At 39.6% G+C, this 24,626-nt stretch overlaps 1 protein-coding gene across 2 annotated transcripts in view; it reads left to right on the top strand.

The window, feature by feature from the left end:
* Positions 1–33: 33 nt before the first annotated feature.
* il34 (interleukin 34) overlaps positions 34–24,626 on the top strand; it is a 48,592-nt gene continuing 23,999 nt past the window's right edge. The window contains exons 1-2 of one of the 2 annotated variants that reach the window (XM_078257838.1): positions 34–318; positions 8,727–8,987. In XM_078257838.1, coding sequence (XP_078113964.1) covers positions 8,942–8,987 — 46 coding nt within the window. In that variant the 5' untranslated portion in view covers positions 34–318; positions 8,727–8,941. Of the gene's footprint in view, positions 319–599; positions 723–8,726; positions 8,988–24,626 lie in introns of those variants that run through there. The other variant, XM_078257839.1, reaches the window with a different exon arrangement.

The raw sequence follows: 24,626 nt of genomic DNA, 5'->3' as shown, positions 1-24,626 counted from the left end.
CAGAGGCTCCGGGCTGCGTACGCTTTTATTTTGAAAGCAGGCTGTATTTGTGTGTGTCTGCGGCTTGATTGGAAGGAGCTACAGGCCAGCCTGTTGCGCACTTAGCGGCACACACAGACAGAGCGCACAACAGCAGCGTGGATGGACGGATCCACTAAAGGACTTCCCTTGCTGACTATTATAGGCAATGTTATGATTGGATACCTATTGGGTCGGCGTTTCTTCTAATTTAACGAGGGCTCATTACAACGTGCCACCTCTGACCGGATATAGCCTTTACGCATCCCGGGAGCCGGTGGCAAAAAAGGGATTCTCCAGGTGCGTGTCTACCCATGTGTGCTCTTATGTGCGCGCTCCTGGGTGTAGATTTTAATTTCTCAAACTTTCCAGTTGGTCACACAGGTGTGCGCTTGTGTGTGTGTGACGCACGTGAATGTGGCCGCAGCTGATTTAGTTGTCCAGCAGTAGCCTATACTTTCACTTTCGTCATGTGCCTAAATTATTTATTAAGCCGACAGTGACACTGACTATTGGCCCGCTGATGATGTTTGCAAGGCAAATAGACGCATGCAACCAGCAGCAGCTGTCAGAGATCATGCACGATAGTGTGAGAGAGCTTATTGAGCCCAGAAGTGGACTCGGGACGGGTTCTCACGGCAAGAGTCCATCTAGATTAGGCCATATAAACATCTGCATCAAACAATTTCAACACTAGAGCAAAGGTAGGAGTGAGAGAGAGAATTTTATTCTTATTCTCTATTTTTTTTATAAAGGAAAACAACGTTTAGGTTTCATAATTAAGAAGTAGTCAGGCTGCTGGTTGAACTTACTGAGGCAAGACAACACTGTTACTCAGATCTAGTGTTCTAGTTCTAGTAGATCTACTGAAGCGAGCAGCGCAGTGTGAGACGCGCTGAGAACTGATGCTGAATTGAAATTCCCCAAATAGTAAATGATTATTACTGGTAGACATGGTGAGAGGAGTTCATGGAGCCACAGAGAGTAGCATACGCTTAACCCTAACCCTAACCCTTCAGTTTATTTAAATGCAGTTGAATGAGCATTTTTGGCCAGGATATGCAACTGCAGATTATGCAGGGCAATAGCTTCTAGTGCTGCAAAATTAGAGCCGATATGCTACTGTCATATGTAGGGCCTCTTCTCTAGTATTGGCTAGTGTGTGTGTGTGTGTGTGTGTGTGTGTGTGTGTGATAATATACTTATATCCTTGTGATGACAAGTCTGAGGTGTGATGACTCTCTTTTTGTGTGAGGACAAGACTGGAAGTCGCTAATATGACTAACCAATGTACTTCCAACTACAGTAGGCTGCATATGTGTGACAGTGTGCAGAGCTAACTTAGCTCTGCTGACACAATATAATAATAATAATAATAATAATAATAATATATTGTTTGTATCTGCAACATAACATCAGAAGCCAAACCCTGATGAAAATCTATGTCGGTCGCATCGCGTCATTTTAAATGCATATTGCCACATAAAATAAATGGCAAATAATGACATTTTAATTTTGTCACAGACCAGTGTGCCTTGGATCGTTTTCCGAAGAGATTTGCATTTGAGAGTGGATTCTACCCATGCAATAAGCCCTTCCCAAGAAACGCCAAAAGAATACGCAATAGAAATCAATTTATACCTGATTTTTCATTCATTCATTACTTTTTTTTACTCAGACATAGATTATATCTCCATGTAACGCTGCTTGATTATGGGAAAAATCATAATCACAATTGTTTTGGTCAGTATTGAAATCGCGATTATTTAACACAATCACTCAATGACTTTTGGAAAGATGTTGCATTTATTGAACTTTTAAAACAGTTAAACGCATCAAAAACACCTTGAACTGTGAAATTTCCCTTAATACTTTTCCCATTTGAACATTTTCAATTCCCCTTCAGAACACTAGACAAAATAAAAGTTTACTTCCAAAATTCAATGTGGAAAAAAAAAAAATAATAATAATTCTAGATTACATTGTTTCTTTGATCGTGATCAAAATTTGATTAATTGCACTGCACAGCCCTATCTCCATGTTAATGTATCAATGTTGAGTCTTTCAAAATGAATCATTGTTATGCTTAGTTACTGAGCATTACAGGCAAAGTCAGGATTGTGACCGCACCATGGATCAGGGGAGTCTTGGAATGGGCCGTCTACAGGTCACCCCCGCACCCCTAAAAAAAAAAAAAGAAAGTAAATTAACTTACTCTTGTCCTCTTCACTATTATCCCAGTAAGAGCGTGCGCCCCGTGTAGGCTGAGGCCTTTGCAGCAGCCCGGGTTTGAATCCGACCTGCGGCCCTTTGCTGCGTGTCTCCCACCTTTCCTGTCTATCCACTGTCACTCTGAAATAAAGGGAAAAAAAGCCCCAAAAAATAATCTTAAAGAAACAACCCCATTCTTTAACATAGGGTTTTAAATGGGACACTTTGGAAAAAAAACTGCCTGACAAACTGCCTCTAAAACTGCATTTAGACAAAACTATTGTTATTTCTTGTCACCTTTACTTTTCCTACATGTGACCAACGCATGCTGTACTTACAACCTACACACTGTTCCATTTCTTAGCCGGCTGTGAAACCAACATTTGGGTTCAGTCATTCGTTGATCCCTGCAGCGTGGCTGCCTGCCACGATGACTTGAGCGCTAGTGGCCAATTCTCCCAGCCAAGAAGTCATCGAGTTAGTCAGCTGCCTACTTACTAAGGGTGTGACGTGCAGCTGTGGAGCGCTGCAATGAGTTTGGCAAAAGCTAGATGAAGAGGGCGAGCAAGGGAGGAAGAGATGAGGAAGCAAGTAACGATTTGAAGAGAGGAAAAACAGGAATAAAAGCGGGAGAAAGGGAAACAGAGCAGGAAGGAATGACTCATCATTACATAGTTTATTGTCTGGGTAAATAGAAGTGAATACTGAGACTTGTTTAAACCTCTTTCTAATTAGCTATGAAGAATACCATTGACACGTCATCAGTACGTTGGGTTGAATTGTGTAACATAAACTTTCTCTCCCAAAATAGGCACTTTTTGTTTGAGTGAGTGTGTCAAATCAGTGCCTCACCAGTGCTTATACAGCATGTTCCTGTGTGTTTCATCAGAATCACTCCTGAGCTTTTTGCTGAAATTTACTTGAGGTTGTAACGTTTTATTGACGACAAGACAGACAGCATGCGCTGGCTCTCCCTCTCTGCAAGTCCTTGAATCATATGGAGAATGCCTCTGTACTCCCTGAGATGTTTCTAATATTTCACCTAACGGGGTTAGAGAAATATTGCAAAACACCTTTAAATATAATGCACTCTAGTACAACAGCACAACCAACCACAGCCAGCCACAAGATCTGACTGTGTGAAATGTATACATCTTAATCATGACCGTCTTTTTGATCTTTCTGCTGCTTGACTTACATCTAAAATGACCTTGTAGTTCGTCAGAAGGTGCAATATGTTCTATGTGCCGAATGTGATAGGATAAACCCATGGTCTATATATGGGGAGCACTGATTAAAGCGTGCCAGCGTTTTGTTAGAAAAACCAAAGCCTTGACCAGTGATTTTCCGTTTTCCTTCAGAGTTACCCATGTGTGCTGTGAAGAAGTCTGAAGTAAAACAAGTTTTTTAAACATAAGGACTGAGTGTGTGTAAAACAATATCCAGCCAGTGCAGTTTCTCCCATTTTCAACAAGCTTTATACATGTTATATATATTTCAGCAAACAATTTTTTGGCTCTGGGAAGGTTCCACGAACCTGCAGGGTACACACAGCATTACACTGTAAACACACTATTGTGGGGGCCAACTGTCACCACTATTCATTGCAACAATACCCAAACAAAGTGTTAACTAGTTTATATTATCCCACAAAACCAGTTGTCACTAATCAGTTAGTGACTTGATGCCTTCAGGAGTGTCCACTGAATTTCAAAGTTTACTGAGGACTTACATTCTGTTGGGCTAAAAGATCATTTTAAAAGGAATATAAATATTGATAGCAATGAGTGATTCAATTATATGTTATTCCAAACATCTCACATACATTTCATTAGAGTCAAGCAGGGGCAATTCTAGGCTTCAGACCTTTAGGGGGAGCCCGAATGAGAATGTGACACAGATATAGTGCCTTGCAAAAGTGTTAACCCCCCCGCTAAATCAGTAATTTCACTGGATAACAATGAATATATGTATTTATTATAACAGAGGATAAATGCTAAATATTGAACATATGAAAAAACTACAAAAGTCTCTTTATGGACTACCAGAATCAAATGAAATGATAATGAGGTGTAAACAATAAATAAATAAAAAATAAAAAAATTCCTTGACTGGGTTACAGGTGCATAGCATTGGCAACAGTGACACAGTATATTAAACCTGTTTCTTTGAACCTGTAATCGTCTGTCACTAACAGACAAGTTCACAAACTGTAAAATTGATTAAAAAAAAAAAGGGTCAAAAAGCACCACTGGAGTCAAGGCAATACTAAGTCCATAAGTCATTTTCATCTATATAATCAACTGTATTTATTTGAAGATGAACTTCTGGCTTTCATAATAAGTTACCATAGCCTTCTATAAAGGAGGTTATGGTAATGCAGCAACCATTTTTGATCTATGTGAAGAAGTCACTGAACCGACTGACTCGACATGTAGGCGGAGCTCGGGAGCTTCAGAGCTAAGGGCAGGGCTACAGTAGTTCCGCATTACATTAATTAATTTGCATGCAAGTTTTATTTATTTTTATACCGTGTAGGCTATTCTCCATGTAAATTCATGTACTGAACCGAGACGCCCGTACCGTTTCGGTTCAATACGAATAGCCTACATGTAGGGGAGAGCCGGGACGATTGAAACACGGGATGGATGAAACATTCCAGTTTTCTCCGAGTGCAATGATGATAGACAGATTTCCTTAGGTCAAAACATAGAGCATGTTAACCTTCTATCAGCCAAATATCTTCCTGTTATTTCCTTTTATCACAGCGTTACAGGCGATAAACGAGTTTTGATGGTCCAAAGTAAACTTCATTAGTGGTTAAATTTTTTTTCGATTATTAATGATTTAAAGGTTCGACTACATGCTTATTCAGTAGCTAGACCATTTAGTGTTCTCCACAATCCCAGACTTTCATATTGCATGCTTGTTTACATGGAAAGCAAAACAGGCTATAATGGCATATATCTATGTCGGGACGATCGAAACAGCTGTTTCAACCAACCCGACCTGGCTGTAACTCCATGTATTTTAAATAAATGCGCAATTATCTGTGTTTATACAATAATTTATGGAGGTGAGACATGGAAAAGCAGTTTTAAAAAGATGAAAATATATTTGAGCCCACCAGGTAGGGGGTTGAGTTTTCCAATGTTATCCTATTGAGACTGACCGGGTGTGGGTTGTTAAGGGCACTTATTTGGATGTGCAGTGGCCTAACCCATGTAAAAACCTAGTGAAACGACATTTTCCACAATAGAAACATGATATGAATGGGAAAACTTACTGTTCTAGCTATAAAAATGGCAGAATCATCCAAAGTGCATGATATTTCAATAACCGCTTCATGATGACGGAGATTAGTTGTTAACAGACATTCACGAAGACGTATAGCCCAGCAACATTCTATCTAAAAATAACACCTTTTTGGAGTACCATTCATGATATGTAGTAAAATATTGAAGTTGTGGGAAGTTTAAATGGCTTAAACTGTATGTTTCGTCCGTCCCCCCATGCTGTTTCAATTGTCCCGGCCAGGAGGGATGAATGAAACATTACGCTTACGTCCCACTTTTGCTGTAATAATTCCTGAACGGTTTTGTTCAAAGCTGAAAATGCAACTGTATTTGACAGATGACAGGTGTAGGTTGCTAGTGACAAAATATTAGCTTTCAGTGCGATATGATCGCTTTGTAAATTACGTTTAATTAAAAAGTGTTTCAACTGTCCCGGCTCTCCCCTACCATTCCACCCCTACTATTCAGGGTGTAACAATTCCACTTTCACAGTAAAGGCCTGCAGCTGTTTTTACATTACAGCACATTCATGTCAAAGCACATGCACTTAGTATGAATGACAATGCTGTTCAAGTGACAACATTACTGCTGACAAATAACGATACTTGCCTTATGCATAATAATATGCATAAGGAATGAACAATCAGGCGTGGTAGGCCACCGTGACTGATTGAATGAAGAGGAAACACTGATATATGTTACTGATTCCCCACATTCCTCTAACCTTTTCCAAATCTTCACTTTGACTGGAGAACAGTTTACCTCTGTAACTGCCTCTGTGACTGCTAAAGTTACCTAGTGATGCCAAAAACTACTTTAACCATTGCAATATCAAAACCAGTTGATGACGTTTATGTAGCTGTTAGCTGATCTCCACAACATGTTATAAAGAAAAGTTTGTGTTGGTTGCTCAACATTCCTTTTCGTTCTGTTTTTTCTTCTTCTTTCATCTTTGATTCATCGCTTGTTCACCTGTTCAAGCCTTTACACATTTTGATCTGTAATACAGAGAAATACATTCTGAGGTGGATTCTCTCCCTAACTAGTTATTTAACAAGTTTCCAGAGAAAGTGGCAGGACTCCCCACCGATTGTAGCTGATCAAATCTGTCATTCTGCCGTTATGCATTTTAGTTTGTGCTACTTTAGCTCAGATTTTTCTCTCATTTTAATGACTATTTGACTCACAGCGAGCCATGCTATTTGGTCGAAAGCCAGGTAAGGTCAGACAAAAAGGTTATTTCTTGTCAGTGGATCATACTAATCATCAAACATGTTGATCAGTTACACATGTTATAATAAGTTAAACCTGATGGTAGTGCTAGAGGAAAAGTCAGGGGATCAAAGTTATTGCAATTTAATGAAGAACATGACATGGCAATCTATCCAATAGTTATCATTTCAGTCTGCACTCAAGTAGTAGACCAACTTTCCCAATCCTCTGACGGTCCTTCATCCTCAGAGCCAGGCCACTAGCATGGCTAAAAACAATCAAAATATATATATATATATATATATATATATATATATATATATATATATATATATATATATATATATATATATATATATATATATATATATACGTATATATATATATAAAAAGTGTTAGTGGCAGCCCCTATAATCCTCATACTTGGTGAGCCATCTCATATTTAACATATATCTTTATCAGTTTGCAAAGATCCTAAAATTCTATAAACTAAATTTCAGGTAACATTGCCCTTTGTTAAAAGCTCATTCAAGTGATTAGCTAGTCTTCTGAATGGCTGTATTTCTTATATTTTTAACCAACTCTGATTGGCTTCAGCATTTTGTTGATGCTTTTGAACAACAACTATACCTTGGTTATTGGGAATTGTATCACATATCCTAAATCTGTAAATGCAGTGTGCACTTTTCAGTGTTGTTTTTTTCACAGTGGGCTTTTAAACACTGGTGAGATGCATGATATCCCCATATTTCATCAGAATCGGAGATACTGGATGTGATGAATGAGTGAACAAAAAGCTAGACCAAACGACCTGAAAGTGTCCTTTGACCTATAAAGAATTATCTGAAGAGTACGGCTGGGTATCGTTCACAATGTTTCGATACCGATACTGGTGCCGATAAAAAGAGATAACACCATTACACATTACTGTACTTTTTTTCAGCTCCTTTACACCTATATGACGCACACTGTAGTCATGCCTCTCAAAATCCAACAACACATACACTAGGCATGGGCCTATGAGATTCTGAGGGTATGATAACTTTCAGCAAAACTCTCGTGGTTTCACGGTATTGCAATTACAGCTTTAAAATGTATTATTTTGAAATGCCTGGGTAAAAAGAAAACATTTTCCCCCCCATTGAACACAATATATTTTATTTTTGAACACACTGCACACTGGCAGGGAGAGGGATTTCTAAACTGCACTTTCTGTCCTCAATGACTCATAAAACAACAGCTCATACCGCAGGAATGGTATGACGGAAAATTTTAGTGGCTTTAAAACCGTGACTTTTTTGAACCAGGGTATACCTTGAAACCGTTAACCGGCCCATGCCTAACACACACGTGAGCCCGTCTCTGTGCGTAACATAGAGTTACTCCTGCATTCCTCTATGACGTGTAACATTAGACAGCCAATTAACAGCATTATTAGATCTAGGTACAACCATGCTGCATGCTCATTGGCTCTCCTGATGAGATTTACTCCTTAGGTATTGAAATGTGGGATTGAATGACAAGGCATTTTTCGATACTCGATACTCTGGAGGCAATTCGGTCAGTGTCTAAAAGTATCAAAGTTTGGTACCCAGCCCTACTGAAGAGGCAAACATTTAAAATGGAATAGATTCCCCTCTAAAAGAAAAAAAGAAAAACAACAATCCCTTCCTTCCCATCAAAATACTGTACATCAGTGCATGTGTCCAGGTCAGATGCTGTAGTGTGAGTCAGAGGCTGGTACGGCATGGGAAGTGCAGAATGAAGTTGATACCATGCATACCATCTTCACGTACAAAACCAAGCATTCTGTTACAGGTGTGAGATTACGAGTAAATCAAAATATGTGGATATTTTGATTTGAAGACTTATCAGGCTTTAACTCATCAGTGGGGTTGACTGCCAACCCCCCTCCCCCTCCCATCTGTTTGATAGTTTCCTTATTTCCCTATCTGACTTCCTGACTGACTTTTCTCGTCTTGTTTTCAGATTTCCACAGCAGGGAGCTACAGAAGTTCAAGAGCCATAAAAACCAGCATCTGTCTCTGCTGGCATTTTCCAAAGATGCTCAACAATGCCATAAAGACCTGAAGCCCAACAACCCATGTGTATCCCACCGAACACACTGAAGAGTTTCAGACACCAGTGTTGTGTGTGTGTGCTGAGTTTAAGCACTGTGGATCTGAGGACTTAAGCTCAAGAGTATGGTCCAACTGTCCACCTCAGTCTACTTGCTGGGAGGCCTTTTGGGTAAGGGACATCTGCACATCTGTGTGTGTGTGTGTGTGTGTGTGTGTGTGTGCGTGCGTGCGTGCGTGCGTGCGCGCGTGTGTGTGTGCGTGCGCAGTGGCCGGAATTTGTCTGTGCTCTGTTGCAGTCTAGTCAGTGGCTACAACAGATTATTGCTTTAATCTGTTTTGGCAGAAGTTGATATCATTGTAAACACTATTAAACACTGTTAGTTTAACAGCACAACTTTATTGCAAGGCACATATGTGCTACTGTACAGTATACTCATTAGGTTCTTAACTATATTACTACAAGAAGTTATGACTCTTCTACATCCAGGACAAGAATAGCGGGTTGCTTTACAAGAAGCTGCTTGAGCTGTAGTATTGTAGGATTGAAAACAAATCGGATTATTGTTACAACTATTGATAGCTTTCATTATCAATTCATCTGCTGATTATTCTGTACATGAATCAATTAATCTTTTGTTCTGTAAAATGGCAGACCTGTATGTCTTGTCGGGTTGGGCAATGTGGCCAAAATATCATATCACGATCTTTTCGAATTCCCCTTAAACTGCTCTTAACATTGGCAATTAGATCCACCGCACAGCACAAAATATGTCACTTTTAAAGCTGGTTCATCTCTTACTCCTGTTATTTCCTTCTTCCAAAACAGTGGTGAAGAACACCAGGAGAAAATGCCAGGAGTTGAGTTGTCATTATAACTAAATTATAAAACAGCACACAGAAATTCTTTCCTTATTTATTCATTACCATATGACCAGCATTTAAAAAGGCTCTTTTACAAATGAAGTGCGGCGCAGTGCTCAAAATACGCTACCGACAATGTTATCTTCACTTCACCTGTCTCTCCTCCACTCCATGTGGAAAAGCTAAGCCCTGCACTTGGTGAAACACGAACTTTGACACGACCAATAACTAATAACAGCTATAATGGCAGCTACACACCGGGCTGATAGTCGGGCGAGGTCGGTGACTGGAGTCTGTTCGGTGTGTTCCGTGCCGTCGTCTGTTGGAGGAGCTGTCGGCCTTCATTTTGGCCGACCTGACATGCTCAGTCGGAGACAGGGCAGTCGGGACTCACCCGGAAATGGCAAGCAGGATGAGCGTGACTAAGCCTCTCAAAATCTGACGAAAATCTTTTAAACTGACCTTTGTCGATCTGAAATGAAGACAGATTCAGCAACTGCATGGCCTATTTCTCGCTTAAAATGTTTTCAGAAACACGTTTCGGTGAACTATTTTAGTACAATATGAGATCGTATTCTGAACAAGCCGCTATGACAGTCTGTCTTTGAATTTCCAGGGGGGAAATCAGACCAGTTTTCATTTTTTGGGCGACAATACAGATTAGTGCTGCCTGCTGTTATGGAGACGTATTACGTCCTGTCGCTTTGGTGTGTTCCGAGGCACTTTTTTGACCAACTTGGGGAGACTGATCAGTCCAACTGCCTTTCCTGCCAACGGTCGGCCGTCTGGTTGGTGTGTAACTGCCTTAACAGTGACAGTGTCTGGGGTTGTTGGATCTATAATCCTCGCTCATCCCCGACTCTGACTTCTTAAAGTAGAGATAGGAGTTTTTTTGCTTTGGGGAAGATTTTTATATAGCAGAACTTTTAGGAGCAGCATTGCACCACTATATGCAGGGTTTACAGTGGAGCCATAGAACTGCAACTGATAGAATTGCACTGTAGCATGACAATAACGATCATCACTGTAAATACAGATCCTGGAGACATTTTCACAATCTAATATTGTCATATCGCACTCCCCTCTTGGATAGGCTGCTGTATTATTGAAAAATCATTGAGGACTTTTGTGAACCGTAGTGCGGTCTGTAAATTAGGAACAGCAATATTTCACAATGCAATGTTCATTATTTATATATTGTATGTATTTATAGGTATTAAACATGTAAGACTTCTTGATGTTTCTAGATAAGACAGCGATTTCCATTCTAAGATCAATTGCTATCGTAAAGACAAAAGGCAAAAGTGGGCTGGCTGAGATTCTGGAACAAATTAAGTTCTCTATAGTGGGCTTCCCTCATGACAAGTCACTAGACTAAGTTATTTCCCATAGGTAATTCAAAGGGTTTCACCCACAGGGGTCTATCATTGAAGTGTACATATTCTGTCTCTACACATGACATGCATCATCACTAGTTGTCTATTAATACAGGTGTGTTCACTTCCGGTTTAAATCATTGTGAAACCCTGCCATGGGTACAACAACTTTGACATGCTTGATTTAGATTTTGTCAGCATCTTACACATTTTTTGTGTGACATCCAGCTGCGCATGGTGGAGTTGAGTCCAAGGTCTTCAAGCTTTGTGACAAGCCCCCCCCCCCACGGTCCGATGTTCATGTGGGCCAGGGCAGTGTGGATGAGGTCTGTGGATCTGTTGGAGCGGTATGCAAACTGCAGCTGGTCCCTCAGAGCACTTCATCACTACAGGGGTCAGAGCTACTGGCCAGTAGTCATTTAGATAGCTGGGATGAGGTTTCTTTGACTGTTGATAGCAAGGGGATTAACAGACTGGGGGAGGGACATGTGGTCGGAGCAGGCTCTAAGAACACAAGTCCTGCTGCCTTCCTAGTGTTGACCTTTCTGAAGCTATTCCTCACATCTTGCTACTTGTATGACCCTGTACCTGCAGAATGAAGATCTATTTATCCCCTGTGCAGTCAGACTGGAGTCGCTCCCTTGTCTTCTTCACCAGTCACATGAAAGTTGTACAAAGCTGCGTTAGCATCTGGAGAGCTACCAGTTTTTTTCTACAATAAAAATAATATTAAAAGTAAGGGTTTCCAAACAGGTATTGTACGTTAAATCAGGGACCGGTCGTGAAAAAAAAAAACTTTGACAAATTATTTTCCGGGAGACAAGAGTAAAAACATAAGGACATAGATAGAAATGCGTGGATGTAGATGTGAATGAACAATGGGGCAATCTTCAAGTTGGGAAGATGTATTAACTACGTCTAAATTTATGAACAAACCAGTGTTTAATGCCAAATACATGTCAAACTACACCGGCACTGAGTATATACTGTATTTTGGCTCGTAAACGCCATAATACATTTTCTGTTCAATATTTTAAATGTGACATATTTCTAAATTCCACAGTACCTTACGATCAAAGCATTACAGCCAGGGAAAACATGCAGACACAGTATACTTCGATCACTTTACTGATGATTGATTTCAAATGCCAAGGCAACAATCAGTTTACTACAAACGCAGTTGGACATCTGTTATGTATTTGCTACAGATGTCCCTGCAGTTATGCCAGAACACAGTACTGTACAAAGAGAATGTAACATATTTCCCAATCGCAGTACAACTTTTTAAACCTACACATGCATGACCATGTTCAGCTATACGTCTTTAAACTTGTGTGGGAAAATTTAAACAATCTAAACAATACCAGAGAAGGTTATTCTGATAATAAGCTCTGGGTAAAGCATGGCCTTCTGTAGAGACAATGAAGACAGATGGGTTGCAGCAGATAACTGACAGCTCACATGTCATCTACTGTGTGAATTGTCAATGTACTGTAGCCTGGCAGTCTTGCTACTCAGGGTTGCTTTGTGATGGTAATGTGCAGTGCAAAAGAGTCAAAAGAGTCAAGAATTTGTTTTCCCCCTAAGCAATGGAAATTTCCACTCATGGACACAATGTGCTTTTAATTAAGGCTAGGGCTGGGAAAAATATCTATATTATATCAATATCGTGATATGAGACTAGATATCGTCCTAAAATTTGGATATCGTAATATCATAATATGGTTTCCTTTTCTGATGTTAAAAGGCTGCATTACAGTGAAGTGATATCATTATTATTATTTATCTAAAATCTAATTGCGAAGATATTTTGTTAAAGCACCAATAGTCAAACCTAGAATATTGTTGCAATATCGGCATTGAGATATTTGGTCAAGAATCTCGTGATATCTGATTTTCGCCATATTGCCCAGGTTGTGGCCCATCGGCATTTATTTTATTTTGACACTTTGATGCCTGTTACATTTATCAATGACATTCTCAAGTGTTTAGATTATGCTCAGCATCATCATTAGGCTAGGGCGGTATTTCTTCATACCCTCAAAACATTTTTGACATTTTACTGGGGTGTACGGTATATGGTGGTATTTGTATAAAAACAACAACCAAAAAATAACCCTCTCCCCCAAATGTTTGCTGCGTTGAAGCTTTACATTGAACATCTTTGATAATCTGAAATGCAGATATAATATATAAATCAGGCCATGTGGTAAACCTTGAGCACAAGTGTTAATCAGAATTTAAGAGGGCGCGAAGTAAAAGTATTGTATTATATTATTGTATAATATTATAATATAATATTGTATTAACAATGATAATGAGGTTTAAAGTTTCAAATGTTCCATATTGGGCAAATATAATGGAAATAGTATGTTGAAATGTGCTCACATAATGCATATTGAACATCTGTTGATATAACAACATTTTCAATATCATTCAAGATGGCGCTGGCGTAAGAGGCAGGTGTAGACGTCTGCTCAATGCTTTATTTTTTTGGGCAGTATATGCTAAGTTCCAGCCTACTAGTTTACACGTAACAAACTAGGCTATCAACCGACTGAACCTTTCCAGTTTGTACGACTGATTGCAGCGATAATATTGGGCTACTTGTGAAAATAGTCAACAACAGTTCAGCAGTCTGCCATGGACCAGCAACCTGTTTCCAACAACTTAATCTGGGAAGCCATACAGCAATTAAAGGTGGAAATGGTCTCTCACTTTGATGCCAAAATGGGCTCAATTCAATCGAGTTTACAGACCATAAAAAGCTCACTGTCCACTCTCGGGGAACATGTGTCTGTACTTGAACAAAGAGTGAGTTCAAACGAGGACAATTTTACCGACCTGAAAAAAACGTATCGAGACGCTGGAGAGTGATAACACTTACCTCCGTGATAAAGTCGAGGATATTGAGAACCGAAGCAGGGCTTACAACCTGCGTTTTCTTCATGTTCCGGAGAAATCTGAAGGTATGGATATTATTGGATTTGTGGGTGGCCTTATTGGGCAGCTCCTGGGAGCTGAGAATTTCCCCACTTCTCCTGTTATCGAGAAGGCTCATCGCTTTCCCTCTACTTTACAAACCAACGCTCTGAAAGTTGGACCAAGGCCGATTTTGGTGAAATTTCACAGCCTCCGAGATCGTCAACATATAAAACATATTTGTTCATAAGACTTTCACAGGAGAAAAAAAGAGTTGAAATACGAGGGCAAAAGGATCCACATCTTCCCAGACTATACCGCTGGAACAATGAATGAAACGACGGCAGTTTGATAACGTAAAAAAAAAAAAGCTTTGTGAACTTGATATGGAATACTCTCTTATCTTCCCAGCAACATTGAGGATTAAATCAGCTGGAAAGATGTTCCAGTTCAAATGCGCAAAAGAAGCCAAACAGTTTCTGGACACCAGGCCCATGGTATGACTGTTTGCACGTTGTCTGCGACCACTGAAGGTAGCCCACAGACAGACTTTGATTGATATGATTTATAGAATCTTTCAGGCATATTGTTGCATTCTTAGCCTGAATTTCTTAAGGCTTTGTAAAGCTCTGGTGAGTTAGCCTACCTAGAGAGGAAGGGGAGAGAAAAAAGAAAAAGAAAAAAAAAGGGCTGCTTCTCTTATTTTTTCCTTATTAGCCGGTGGAAATTCTAATTTTCCTTGTCTGTTTTTTATTTATTTATTTATTTATTTTTTCTCTCTCCATTTTTTTTTTTTTATAATAGTTTTTCTGATTTAAGAAACACAACTTACCTGACTATAATGGAACGGTAATGATTTTGCTTTACATGGTGCGTCTTTTCTACCGGTACTTAAAGTGATTTTGCTCATGTCCTAATATGTGGTTACAATGACTTATGATGATGATGCTGGCCTATGTTATGTTATTCTACTTTTATTAGGCTCTCTTTTCTTTTTTCTCTCCCTTCTTCTTCTTCCTAACTTTTTGCTTTTTTCCCCCCACAAAACTAAACTAAATTAAATTAAACAGTGACTGTTAAGTATCTAGGCCTAATGATAGTTTATTTGCAAAGGTAAATACAATTATGTTGGACATTATGGTTTTCCTTTATTGAAATTGGGCAGCCAGCGTCTGAATGGCCAACTAGTTTATGTTCTTGGACAACTATTTGTGTGTGTGTGTGTGTGTGTGTGTGTGTGTGTGTGTGTGTGTGTGTGTGGCTTCCCTTCCCGTCCCTGCTTCACCCCTATCCCTGTCCCTACACTACTAAAACAGCTAGTCTATTATTGGTAAAGGTTTACATGTAATACATCTTAATATTAGGAGTCTGCCAAACAAAATAGATCTCATAAGAGCATGGCTTGCCTACAACAAACCAGATGTTATTACTCTGTGACTTGGCTGAATACTAATATTTCAGATGAAGAAATTAAACTTGACAGATATACATTGTATAGAGCTGACAGGGGTGCACGTGGTGGTGGTGTAGCCACCTATGTTTCTTCATATTTATCCTCGGAGCTTATCACTCCATGTGAAAATCCTGTATATTTTGAATGTGTTTTTGTAAAAATCTGTTTCCATGCAAACAAACATCTGATTATAGGTAACATTTACAGACCACCAGGCTCCCCCTCAGAATCAATAAAGTGTATTGGCAATACTATTAGTTCTTTAAATTGTCCAAAAGAAATGATCATCTTAGGGGACTTTAATCGTAATTGGTTAGACCGTTCCTCCCTCAACCAAAGACATTTTTTGGAGAGCCTCAATTTAACACAGCTAATTAAAGAACCTACTCGAGTTGATAATAGATCAAAATCTTTATTAGATTGGATCCTGGTCACTCACCCCGATAGGATTATGGACTCAGGAGTACTCTCTGATTGCTTTAGTGATCATTCCATAGTGTCTTGCGTATGGAAGATCAGATTACCACGCCTACCACCTAAAATAATTAAAGTAAGACAGATGAAAATTTTTAATGACGAATATTTTATTGAAGATCTATTGAATATAAAGTGGGACAGACTTAATTTAATCCCTTCTGTTGATGATGCTTGGGACTTTTTTCATACTGAAGTACTTAGAGTTATTGACAAACACTCTCCTTCGAGGTCAGTACGAGTTAAAGGAAGACATCTACCTTGGATTAACGGTGAATTACTGGCACTATTCAAGCAAAGGGATAAGGCTTGGGAGAAACACCGTTCATCAAAGGACCTTCTTGATTGGGAAATATATAAACATTTAAGAAATTTATGTACAACAAAAACACAGAATGCCAAATTAAATTACTTTCAAAGTTCCCTATGTAATGACTATAACAATCCCAAGAAATTCTGGAAAAATCTTAACACCTTACTCAACAAATCTAATACAAGCGCTCCAACCAAAATTAGACTTCAAAATGATACTATTTCTGATCCTCCTGCAATGGCTAATGCCTTTAATCAGCATTTCTCTGCTATATGTAATTCCCAGTCTCCTAACTACCTTAACACCACAAATAATGCTCAACTCTTCTGTTCCTCTTCTTTCTCTTTTTGTCCCATTGATGTTCAGAGAGTTATTTCAGAACTGAAGTCTGGTAGCGGTAGAGACCTAGATGGTTTGGAAACTAAGTTTTTAAAGATTGCTTCTAACATACTGGCATATCCATTATCAGACCTATTTAACTTATCATTAACCTCTGGCAAGGTGATGGAAATGTGCCAGATTAACTCCAATCCATAAAGGAGGTGATCCATCCGATCTTAATAATTACAGACCCATTTCTATTATTAGCAATGTGGCAAAACTTTTTTAAAAGCTAATATTTAATCAGTTATATAACTATATTAATCAGTCCTTCATTTTGTCTCAACATCAATCTGGTTTCAGACCAAAATTTTCTACCACAACTGCCCTACTAAAGCTTACTAATGATGTGTCATCATCCTTGGATAACAATATGTCCACCGGAGCAATTTTTATAGATTTAACTAAAGCATTTGACCTTGTTAATCACTATTCTTTTGGATAAACATCATGCCATTGGTCTCTCTAAACAAGCTCTTCTCTGGTTCAACTCCTGTTTACATTTTCGACATCAGTGTGTCCTTATCCACGATAGTTTATCTCGCTTTTCTATTATGGAAAAAGGTGTCCCTCAAGGATCATCAGTGGGGCCTCTCTTATTCTCAATCTTTGTCAGTGATCTCCCCCAAGTTTGTTCTGATTGTTCTATACATTTATACGCTGATGACACAGTGATATATACTTCTGATACTATGGTATCTAAGATGCAGAACAATCTTCAATATGATTTTGATACTATTCAAAAATGGCTCCAATGTAATGATCTTCTGTTAAAAAAAAATCATACTGCATGCTTTTCCCAACAAGATCTGCTGCCTTGAATCAGACTAACCTGTTAATTAACTTCTTAGATGGCACCCCTCTTGGGAGAGTAGATTAATATGAATACCTTGGCCTTTGGCTTGACTCTCAACTGTCCTTCAAAGTACACATAAACACTATTGTAAGGAAGTTAAATCGCAATCTAAGGATGTTGTATCGCTTTACGCAGCAGATAAGGTTAAGAATTGTGAAACAACTATTATTTCCAATTATAGACTGTGCTGATGTAGAATATCAGAATATTACTGAGACCAATCTCAAACCTCTGACTGTTGTTTTTAATAGTATCTGTAGATTTGTGTTGAGATGCCCCTACATAACACGTCATTGTGTCCTGTATTCCTCATTGAATATTTTGTCACCTAACGCAAGGAGACAGTTTCACTGGTTTCAGATTATTTTCAAATGCATATATCTTAACTATCCACCCTATTTGAAACAATACCTAACACCTTACCAAACAATTTATAGTTTAAGACACACTGACTTCTTATCCTTTAATGTGCCTTTTGGTCATCTGATTTTTCATTTTTTCTTATTTTCTTTTTTTTCTTTTCAGTTTTCCAGTATTTCTCTCTTTTGTTCTTAATTACTCTTTATTGGACAAGTGTGGAATGTTCATTCTGGTGATGTCTGGGCAGGGGTGTGGGGTGGGGGAAGTTAGTATGTGAGTGAATGTGTATGTTGTACTGTAATGTCTTGTCCTTTATAATAATAATAAATTGAATTTATATAGCGCTTTTCACGAACTCAAAGTCGCTTTACAGGGTATAGATAATAGAGACAAACAAAAAAAAAAAATCAATCAGGAGAGCAGAGAAAGGAACCTTTTTAAAGTTGGACAGCAACGATATGATTGGCTCAAAAAGATTATGTCAAAATCTGATTGGATTAAAGATGCTCTAAGCGATGTTGGGTGACGGCACTTCTTGTTGACGTTCAAAGTATTTTCAAACAAAACGAGGGTAGCTTGCCCCTCCCTCCTCCTCATCCCGTCCCCTCTCCTTCCCTTCCGTGCTTCCGCGCACTAACCCCCCCAACCCCCACCCCCAAATCCTTCTTGTCGGTTATTGGCTGGAACGCTCGTTTGTTTTTGTTGACGTTTGTGGAGTAGTGTGTTCAGAGGACAGGCAGCTTGCGGATAGTGAGGAGATGTTTGCTGTATGTGATGAAAAATGTTGTAGCCTAAAAAACGCGTGACATCGCTTAGAGCACCTTTAACTGAAAGGGTGAATGCTTATAGTGAGCTGATTGAGTAGAAGCGAGAGAGTGAGACACAGAGAGAAAGTGTGGATGAGTGAGAGTCTTCCTGACTGAACTTCCACTAAGCTTCATGTGTATGACGGGTTTGTTAAGTTGGAGGTGGATTTGTTTAGTGTAAATGTTTTTTTTTAGTGGGAATGTGTGGAATGCAGAAACATGAATTACCCACAGACCCACAAACAGAGGTTTTTAAAAAACACAGATTCCATAAATGGTTGTGGTTGATTGAAGACCCTAACAGGAGATAGTCTTCTATGTGCAAATCAGAGGAACTTAGTTTCAACTCCTGTGACATGCAGGACACCACTTGAGGAACTCAGATGCACTACCTCAGGGCACCCGCGGTGCTACCATTGGGGCCGGGTGGGCCTGGACCCACCCATTTTAGGTCCGGGCCCGCCCATTTTGACCCAGGCCTATAGTGAGTAGTGAGTGATTTTCATTCCAGCAGTTCATCCAATAAGCAGCCCGAGAAAAGCTTTGAGTGAAAGCTCCTCAGCCAATCAGTAGCTTCTACCCCACGTGTGGACTTTTAAGCCTTCCCACAGGTTGCATTGTCACCAGCAAGTGATCCAATGAAATGAATGACGTTGGCGCGCAAGCTTTTCAAGCAAGCTCAATGAGAGACACAGATGGTAGCTATTAGCTAATATGAAACGCAAAGCAAAGCAAAGCAGCTTGTTTTCATTTAAATGCAGCAAGAAATGCTACGAGGAGCAGGAAACTCCTGCCATTTTAAGTAACAGGGTTACAAGTGACGAGATACCATCCTGCTCGGCCGCCCTCTCCCCATCAAGTCCTCCCGTAGCCACCCCCTCACACCAGCAAGGCAAGTAGGGAACAGTTTACACTTACAGATAACGTTTAGCCTCTTTCCGACCAAGGAAACAACAGGAACGTAGTTATAGGAAAAATCCACTTCTAAACAGATCTAGTAACTACTCTCCCCCAAAACCGTTTTTTCCAATTGCATTCGCACTGGCCAAGTGGCCATAGGGACTGGTAGGAGGGGTAAGGGAGTGATGCAAGCACTGCAACGGTCTTTATAGCGTTAAAATCAGAAAAAAAATACACCATTTTTGTCATAATTTAAACAAGTCTCCCGAAGAGAAACGGGTATCTCTCTCTTCCCCGCCTGCGCTGTGGGTGTGGGTGTGTGTGTGTGTGTGTGTGTGTGTGTGTGTGTGTGTGTGTGCCGGCCAGCCGCAAGACACGCTTGTGTATTTTAACTCCGAAAAGACAGTTAACCACAGGTTCCTGTTAACTTATGATGTGTTGTGATATTTAAACAAACGAACCGTCAACGGCGAAATACAAGCCTCTTATTTACGAGACCGGTCTGAGAGACCTCCAGCTTACAGCGGGGTCTCTGAGCATAACTGGCCGAGCGAAGAGCTAGCGGCCGGGACAGGCGCCTGCTGGCTGTCGCCTCACTTCATGGAGCTCCGAAAACTTTGAAGCAAATTGTCAATTCGGCATCAATTTTCGCAAGACTGCCTATATTCGAAATCTAAACAGTTAATTTCTCGCCTAAAACGTTGTCAGAAGTGAAATTAGTGACGAATAAGATGGTGAAAATTGTTAAAATTGTCCCGTTGTTGATCTGTCTGTACCGGAAACCCGACCCTCATTCACCTAGGTTCATATGCTGAAAAGAGAAAAGACCCTGCCCTGAAGTATGAGCTGAAAGAGTTACAGGAACTGCGGCCAGAGGAACTTAAAAATCCCCAAATTGGTCCAGTCGGAACACGAGAAAAAAAGGGTTCTAGGAATTTTATGTTCTAGGAACTGCAAAAATCCCTCCGGTCGGAAAGCGACTGTTAACGTTAGTATCTGGCTGTAATAATTCCGTTTCAGTCTTTTTGTGTATTGAACGTTCAAAAGAGATAAATGAAGTTAGGCTTACTGCCAAGGTGTATGTCTTTGTCCGCTTCAGCACTGAGCTAAGGATTATGACTCTTTTAGCATGTAAAGTGGATGATTTGGCAGTTTTCTACAGATGACACATCAGCCAGGGCCAAAGTTGAAATGAAACGCAATTGCTGTCTACTACGCTAAGAAAAACACAACACGCAATGAAAAGCTCACTCAATTAACAACACTAACAAAAAAATGTAAATAATCTTTAAAGGTTGTACAGTACAAATGAGACACACACATTTGATGATGTAGCAGCACTTTCACTCTCCCACCATGTTTAACCAAAGGCTAGTCTTAAGGCATATCTCAAGACCGAGATAAAACTAGTTGTGATAAGAAGTATTACAACTATTTACAACTGTATTGTGTACATCTTCACCCGTGCAGAGCAGAATCCCGAATGCTTCCTCTTTCCAACTCGCCAAACCAGTTTTGAAAGGAGCCCAGCCAGCGCACCTGCAACAGATAACCAAATTAACACAAGACACATTCTCACAGTCTGCAGCGAGTCATTACACAGCAAATCAAGAGTGCTGTAAAAGACCTCCCATTGAAAAATACATGCAAGATCAATTCAAGGAATTAATAAAATTAGATAGCATATGCAAGATTAAATTAAGAAATGTCTACATGGGATAAAACATACTAGATTGAATAAAAAAAATATTAAAACATGACTACAGAACTATTTTGAAACAGCATTCAACCAGTAATTTCTTTGTGACTGTTACACATGTGTAGTACATTCAAAAGGACATGTGGTTCTTTTTATAGAAACTGGAATGCTGTAGTGAGGGCTAGTGGATTTCATATCCAGTTCAGACAGTAAAGGAGGTTTCTGTTTATTATTCTATTCAATTTTCTATGTGAAAATTTGTCACATCTGTAGAAGCTTCTGCTTTGGTTTAAAAAGTTGTTGCTGCTGTTGTTTTGTTAAACATGACTATGCAGCAACATTTTGGTTGAATGGAAAAGTACATCCCAGATAAATCTGACCTACGAGTCTTGCAGATTGTATGTATTCTTGGTGCAATAGGTTTAATAGAGTGGTAGCTAGTACAGCTACAAGCTACTACTTAATGAATTAATGAACGTCCGTTACATTCAAGTAGAGATGCACCGATTACAACTTTCTAGGCCGATTCCGATTTCCGATTTTCTTTGAGTTAGATTCCGATTTCATTTTTTTTAACCACTTTACAGCACACACAAATATTTATTGTCTATCTTTTCTTTAATAGAAAATGTTACATTTTGCATAGAACATAGAACATTTTTTAAATAGATAATTGATCGCTATAAAATACAACTATATAAATTACTCCTGGTGTGGGAAATTAACACACATCTAAAGTGCAATGTTATGGAAGAACCATTTCCTTCTTTTCACATCCAATATCCAACTAAACAAATGTTTTATATTTAGCAAACTAAACGTCTGTATGTATGAAAACAGGGAAAACAGGCAATGGCAATAAAATAATATAAAAATAACAAATAAAAATAAAATAAATATAGCCTTAATGCAGTATAAAGATATTTCTCAAAACACACACACAGGCTTGGAACATCAACAGTAACGTTACCTGAAAACAGCGTGTAGTTCCTTTTTTAGCAAGTTTGCTTTATGTGTCATTGTGCATAAATGTGAACACTACCGTTGCTGTCAACGGGCTTATCTGCTAACGTTAGCTACCGACGGTTAGCTCGGAACAATCCAGCAAATAGACGGTAGGCTACCCTAGAGTGGCGTTACCTGAAACAGATGATTTAACGTCACCGCTCATTTTCCACACAGTTTAACAACAAAACTAAACTCTTTAAAGATTACTATGTTTTTAATGTTGGTTTTAAGCGGTATGCACCCCCACTAACCTGGAAAGTGTTTTAAACAGTAACGTTAATACAGCGTGTCGGAGGAATACAGTGGAATACAGCGTTTTTTTGGTTTTTTTGTTTACAGCGTCTCCTACAGCGGCCAGCGGGGCGTCAGAGGCAGAGGGACCACACAGCATTTGCTAACGTTAGCTTCTTGTCTCATCTGGGGTCTGATAAACTCATCAAAGTCAGTGTGCCCAATGCTATTTTCCGATAAACTGTAGCTGTCATATTTCACGGGACCCGCGTGAGTGCGGTTTTCATGTTCCAGTTTTTCAGCCTCAGAGGGGAGAGAGAGCGGCCGACAGTTCGAGCCGTGTACAATGACGACTTTATGACATTTCATAAAAAGTGCGCTGCTGCTACATGCATACAGCGAAAACCCTGCATGTGCACGTGTGATGTTGCTGTTGCGCGATGTAAATCATGCAGCGCCCGAGTGCATTTGACCGGCATAAAATCGGCATATGTCAGACTGACCGGCAGGTCACCGGTCATGGCCGATGACGTGAAAATCGGCCAATTCCGGTCACCGGCCGGTCAATCGGTGCATCTCTACATTCAACCCATTGCCAAATGAGTTGCTACAAAGCTAATTAAGACTATCAGCTCCACACAACTCTCTATGTTCAAAAGATTGTGTCGGTGACTTTCCCACGCAGAAACTCAAGTGAAGATAATTACCTCTTCTGAAGAGTCCATCATGTTTTTTTTAATCCTCCATGACCTTCTTGGCTATTTGCAACTGCGTGGAAGAGGGGTGGGGGCGATCACGGAAGGCTTGTATTATGTGGACGCGCCGACAGTGTTGTTGTCATTACTTAGAATTCCCCAAGGGGGCGACAGAAACTACGCACTATAGCTTTAAGGTTTCTACGTAATTCATCTTGGCCATAATTCATCTCTTCAACATGGCCTTTCTCTGTTTTTTTGATTCTCCATTCACGGCGGAGGAATGCGACAAAAATGAAGTTTTCTTTATGAATTCAAGGCAAAACTCTAAGTAAATGATATACAAATGGTCATTTTGAGGGTAAAGCATTCCTTTAATTGAGGAGGTTGAAGCATTGGTGATGGAGGCCATCAAAGACAAAGAGGTATATGACAGGCAGCTCATCCTTGCTTATTGTATGCATCCACCTGTTCTTAAAACAAAACTTTAGACATGTCAAGGCTGTATTTCAAGGATTTAAATGGATATATAATGGCATAAGGTATGGTTGGCTAGTTATGTTTGTCTTTCTGTGTTGTGTGTGTGTGTATGTTTCTGTATTAGGACTAGGCGCAGAATGTTCATGCCTGTTGGTGGCTAGCTGGCTATTAGCTGTAGTGATTACAGTGTCTTCAAGTGCAACTTTTAACAGAAGAGGTGAAGCCACATTAAAGGCCATTTCCACCAACTTTACACATAAATGTCTGCTTACAGGTCTTGCTGAGTATGCATATATAAAAACGTTATATAAATCCATTTGTGGCTTCAGAGGGTACAGACGTTGCCTCGAGTGATGTCACTTGAATCTGTGTCAGTTGGGGCTGAAGAAGAAGAAAGGATCTGGAAGTGAAGTTAGAAAGAAGGAAGCTTACCAGATTTCTCTAGCCCGCTCCTCATCTCTGTTTGTGGTTCAAGGCTCGAGGCTACATTAGCTGCTACTAGCATAACACCTGAATCTCCAACTTAACTGTTGGTGGGTGAGTTGCATTGTGGCTAATGGCTAATGTGGACACAGAGAGCATCCTCAGTACTCTAGTCTCGATAACCAACCAAATTTCCGTAGGTTTTCCATTATTGTTGAGAAATAATACTACTACTGTTGTAACTGCCTCCTAATGTCAGAATGACAGAAATGTGATAAATGTATAATGTCATAACCAATGCAAGATTTTTAGCATGAGTAAATCACGCTATAGACCACTGTATATTATGTGGCTTACCTAAATGACCCCTGATCTGGGACTCCTTGTCGGAAATTTTTAACTGTAGTTTGAGTTTAGAGCTCTTTAACACCATTCCTTAAAGTGATAGATACGGCCTCTGGGGATTGGAGGTGCATTGAGTGACTATCTTTCAAGAGTCTGACCCAGTCACTAGTAAAATTAGTCTTTAAAAATACCCCTGACCATCTGGAGGCCATCTGGTCTTGATTT

This window comes from Sander vitreus, chromosome 8 (genome assembly GCF_031162955.1).
Source record: "Sander vitreus isolate 19-12246 chromosome 8, sanVit1, whole genome shotgun sequence".
Classification (NCBI taxonomy): Eukaryota; Metazoa; Chordata; class Actinopteri; order Perciformes; family Percidae; genus Sander; species Sander vitreus.
The sequence above is the reverse complement of the archived record's forward strand: the minus strand, read 5'-3'. Positions and strand labels throughout refer to the sequence as shown.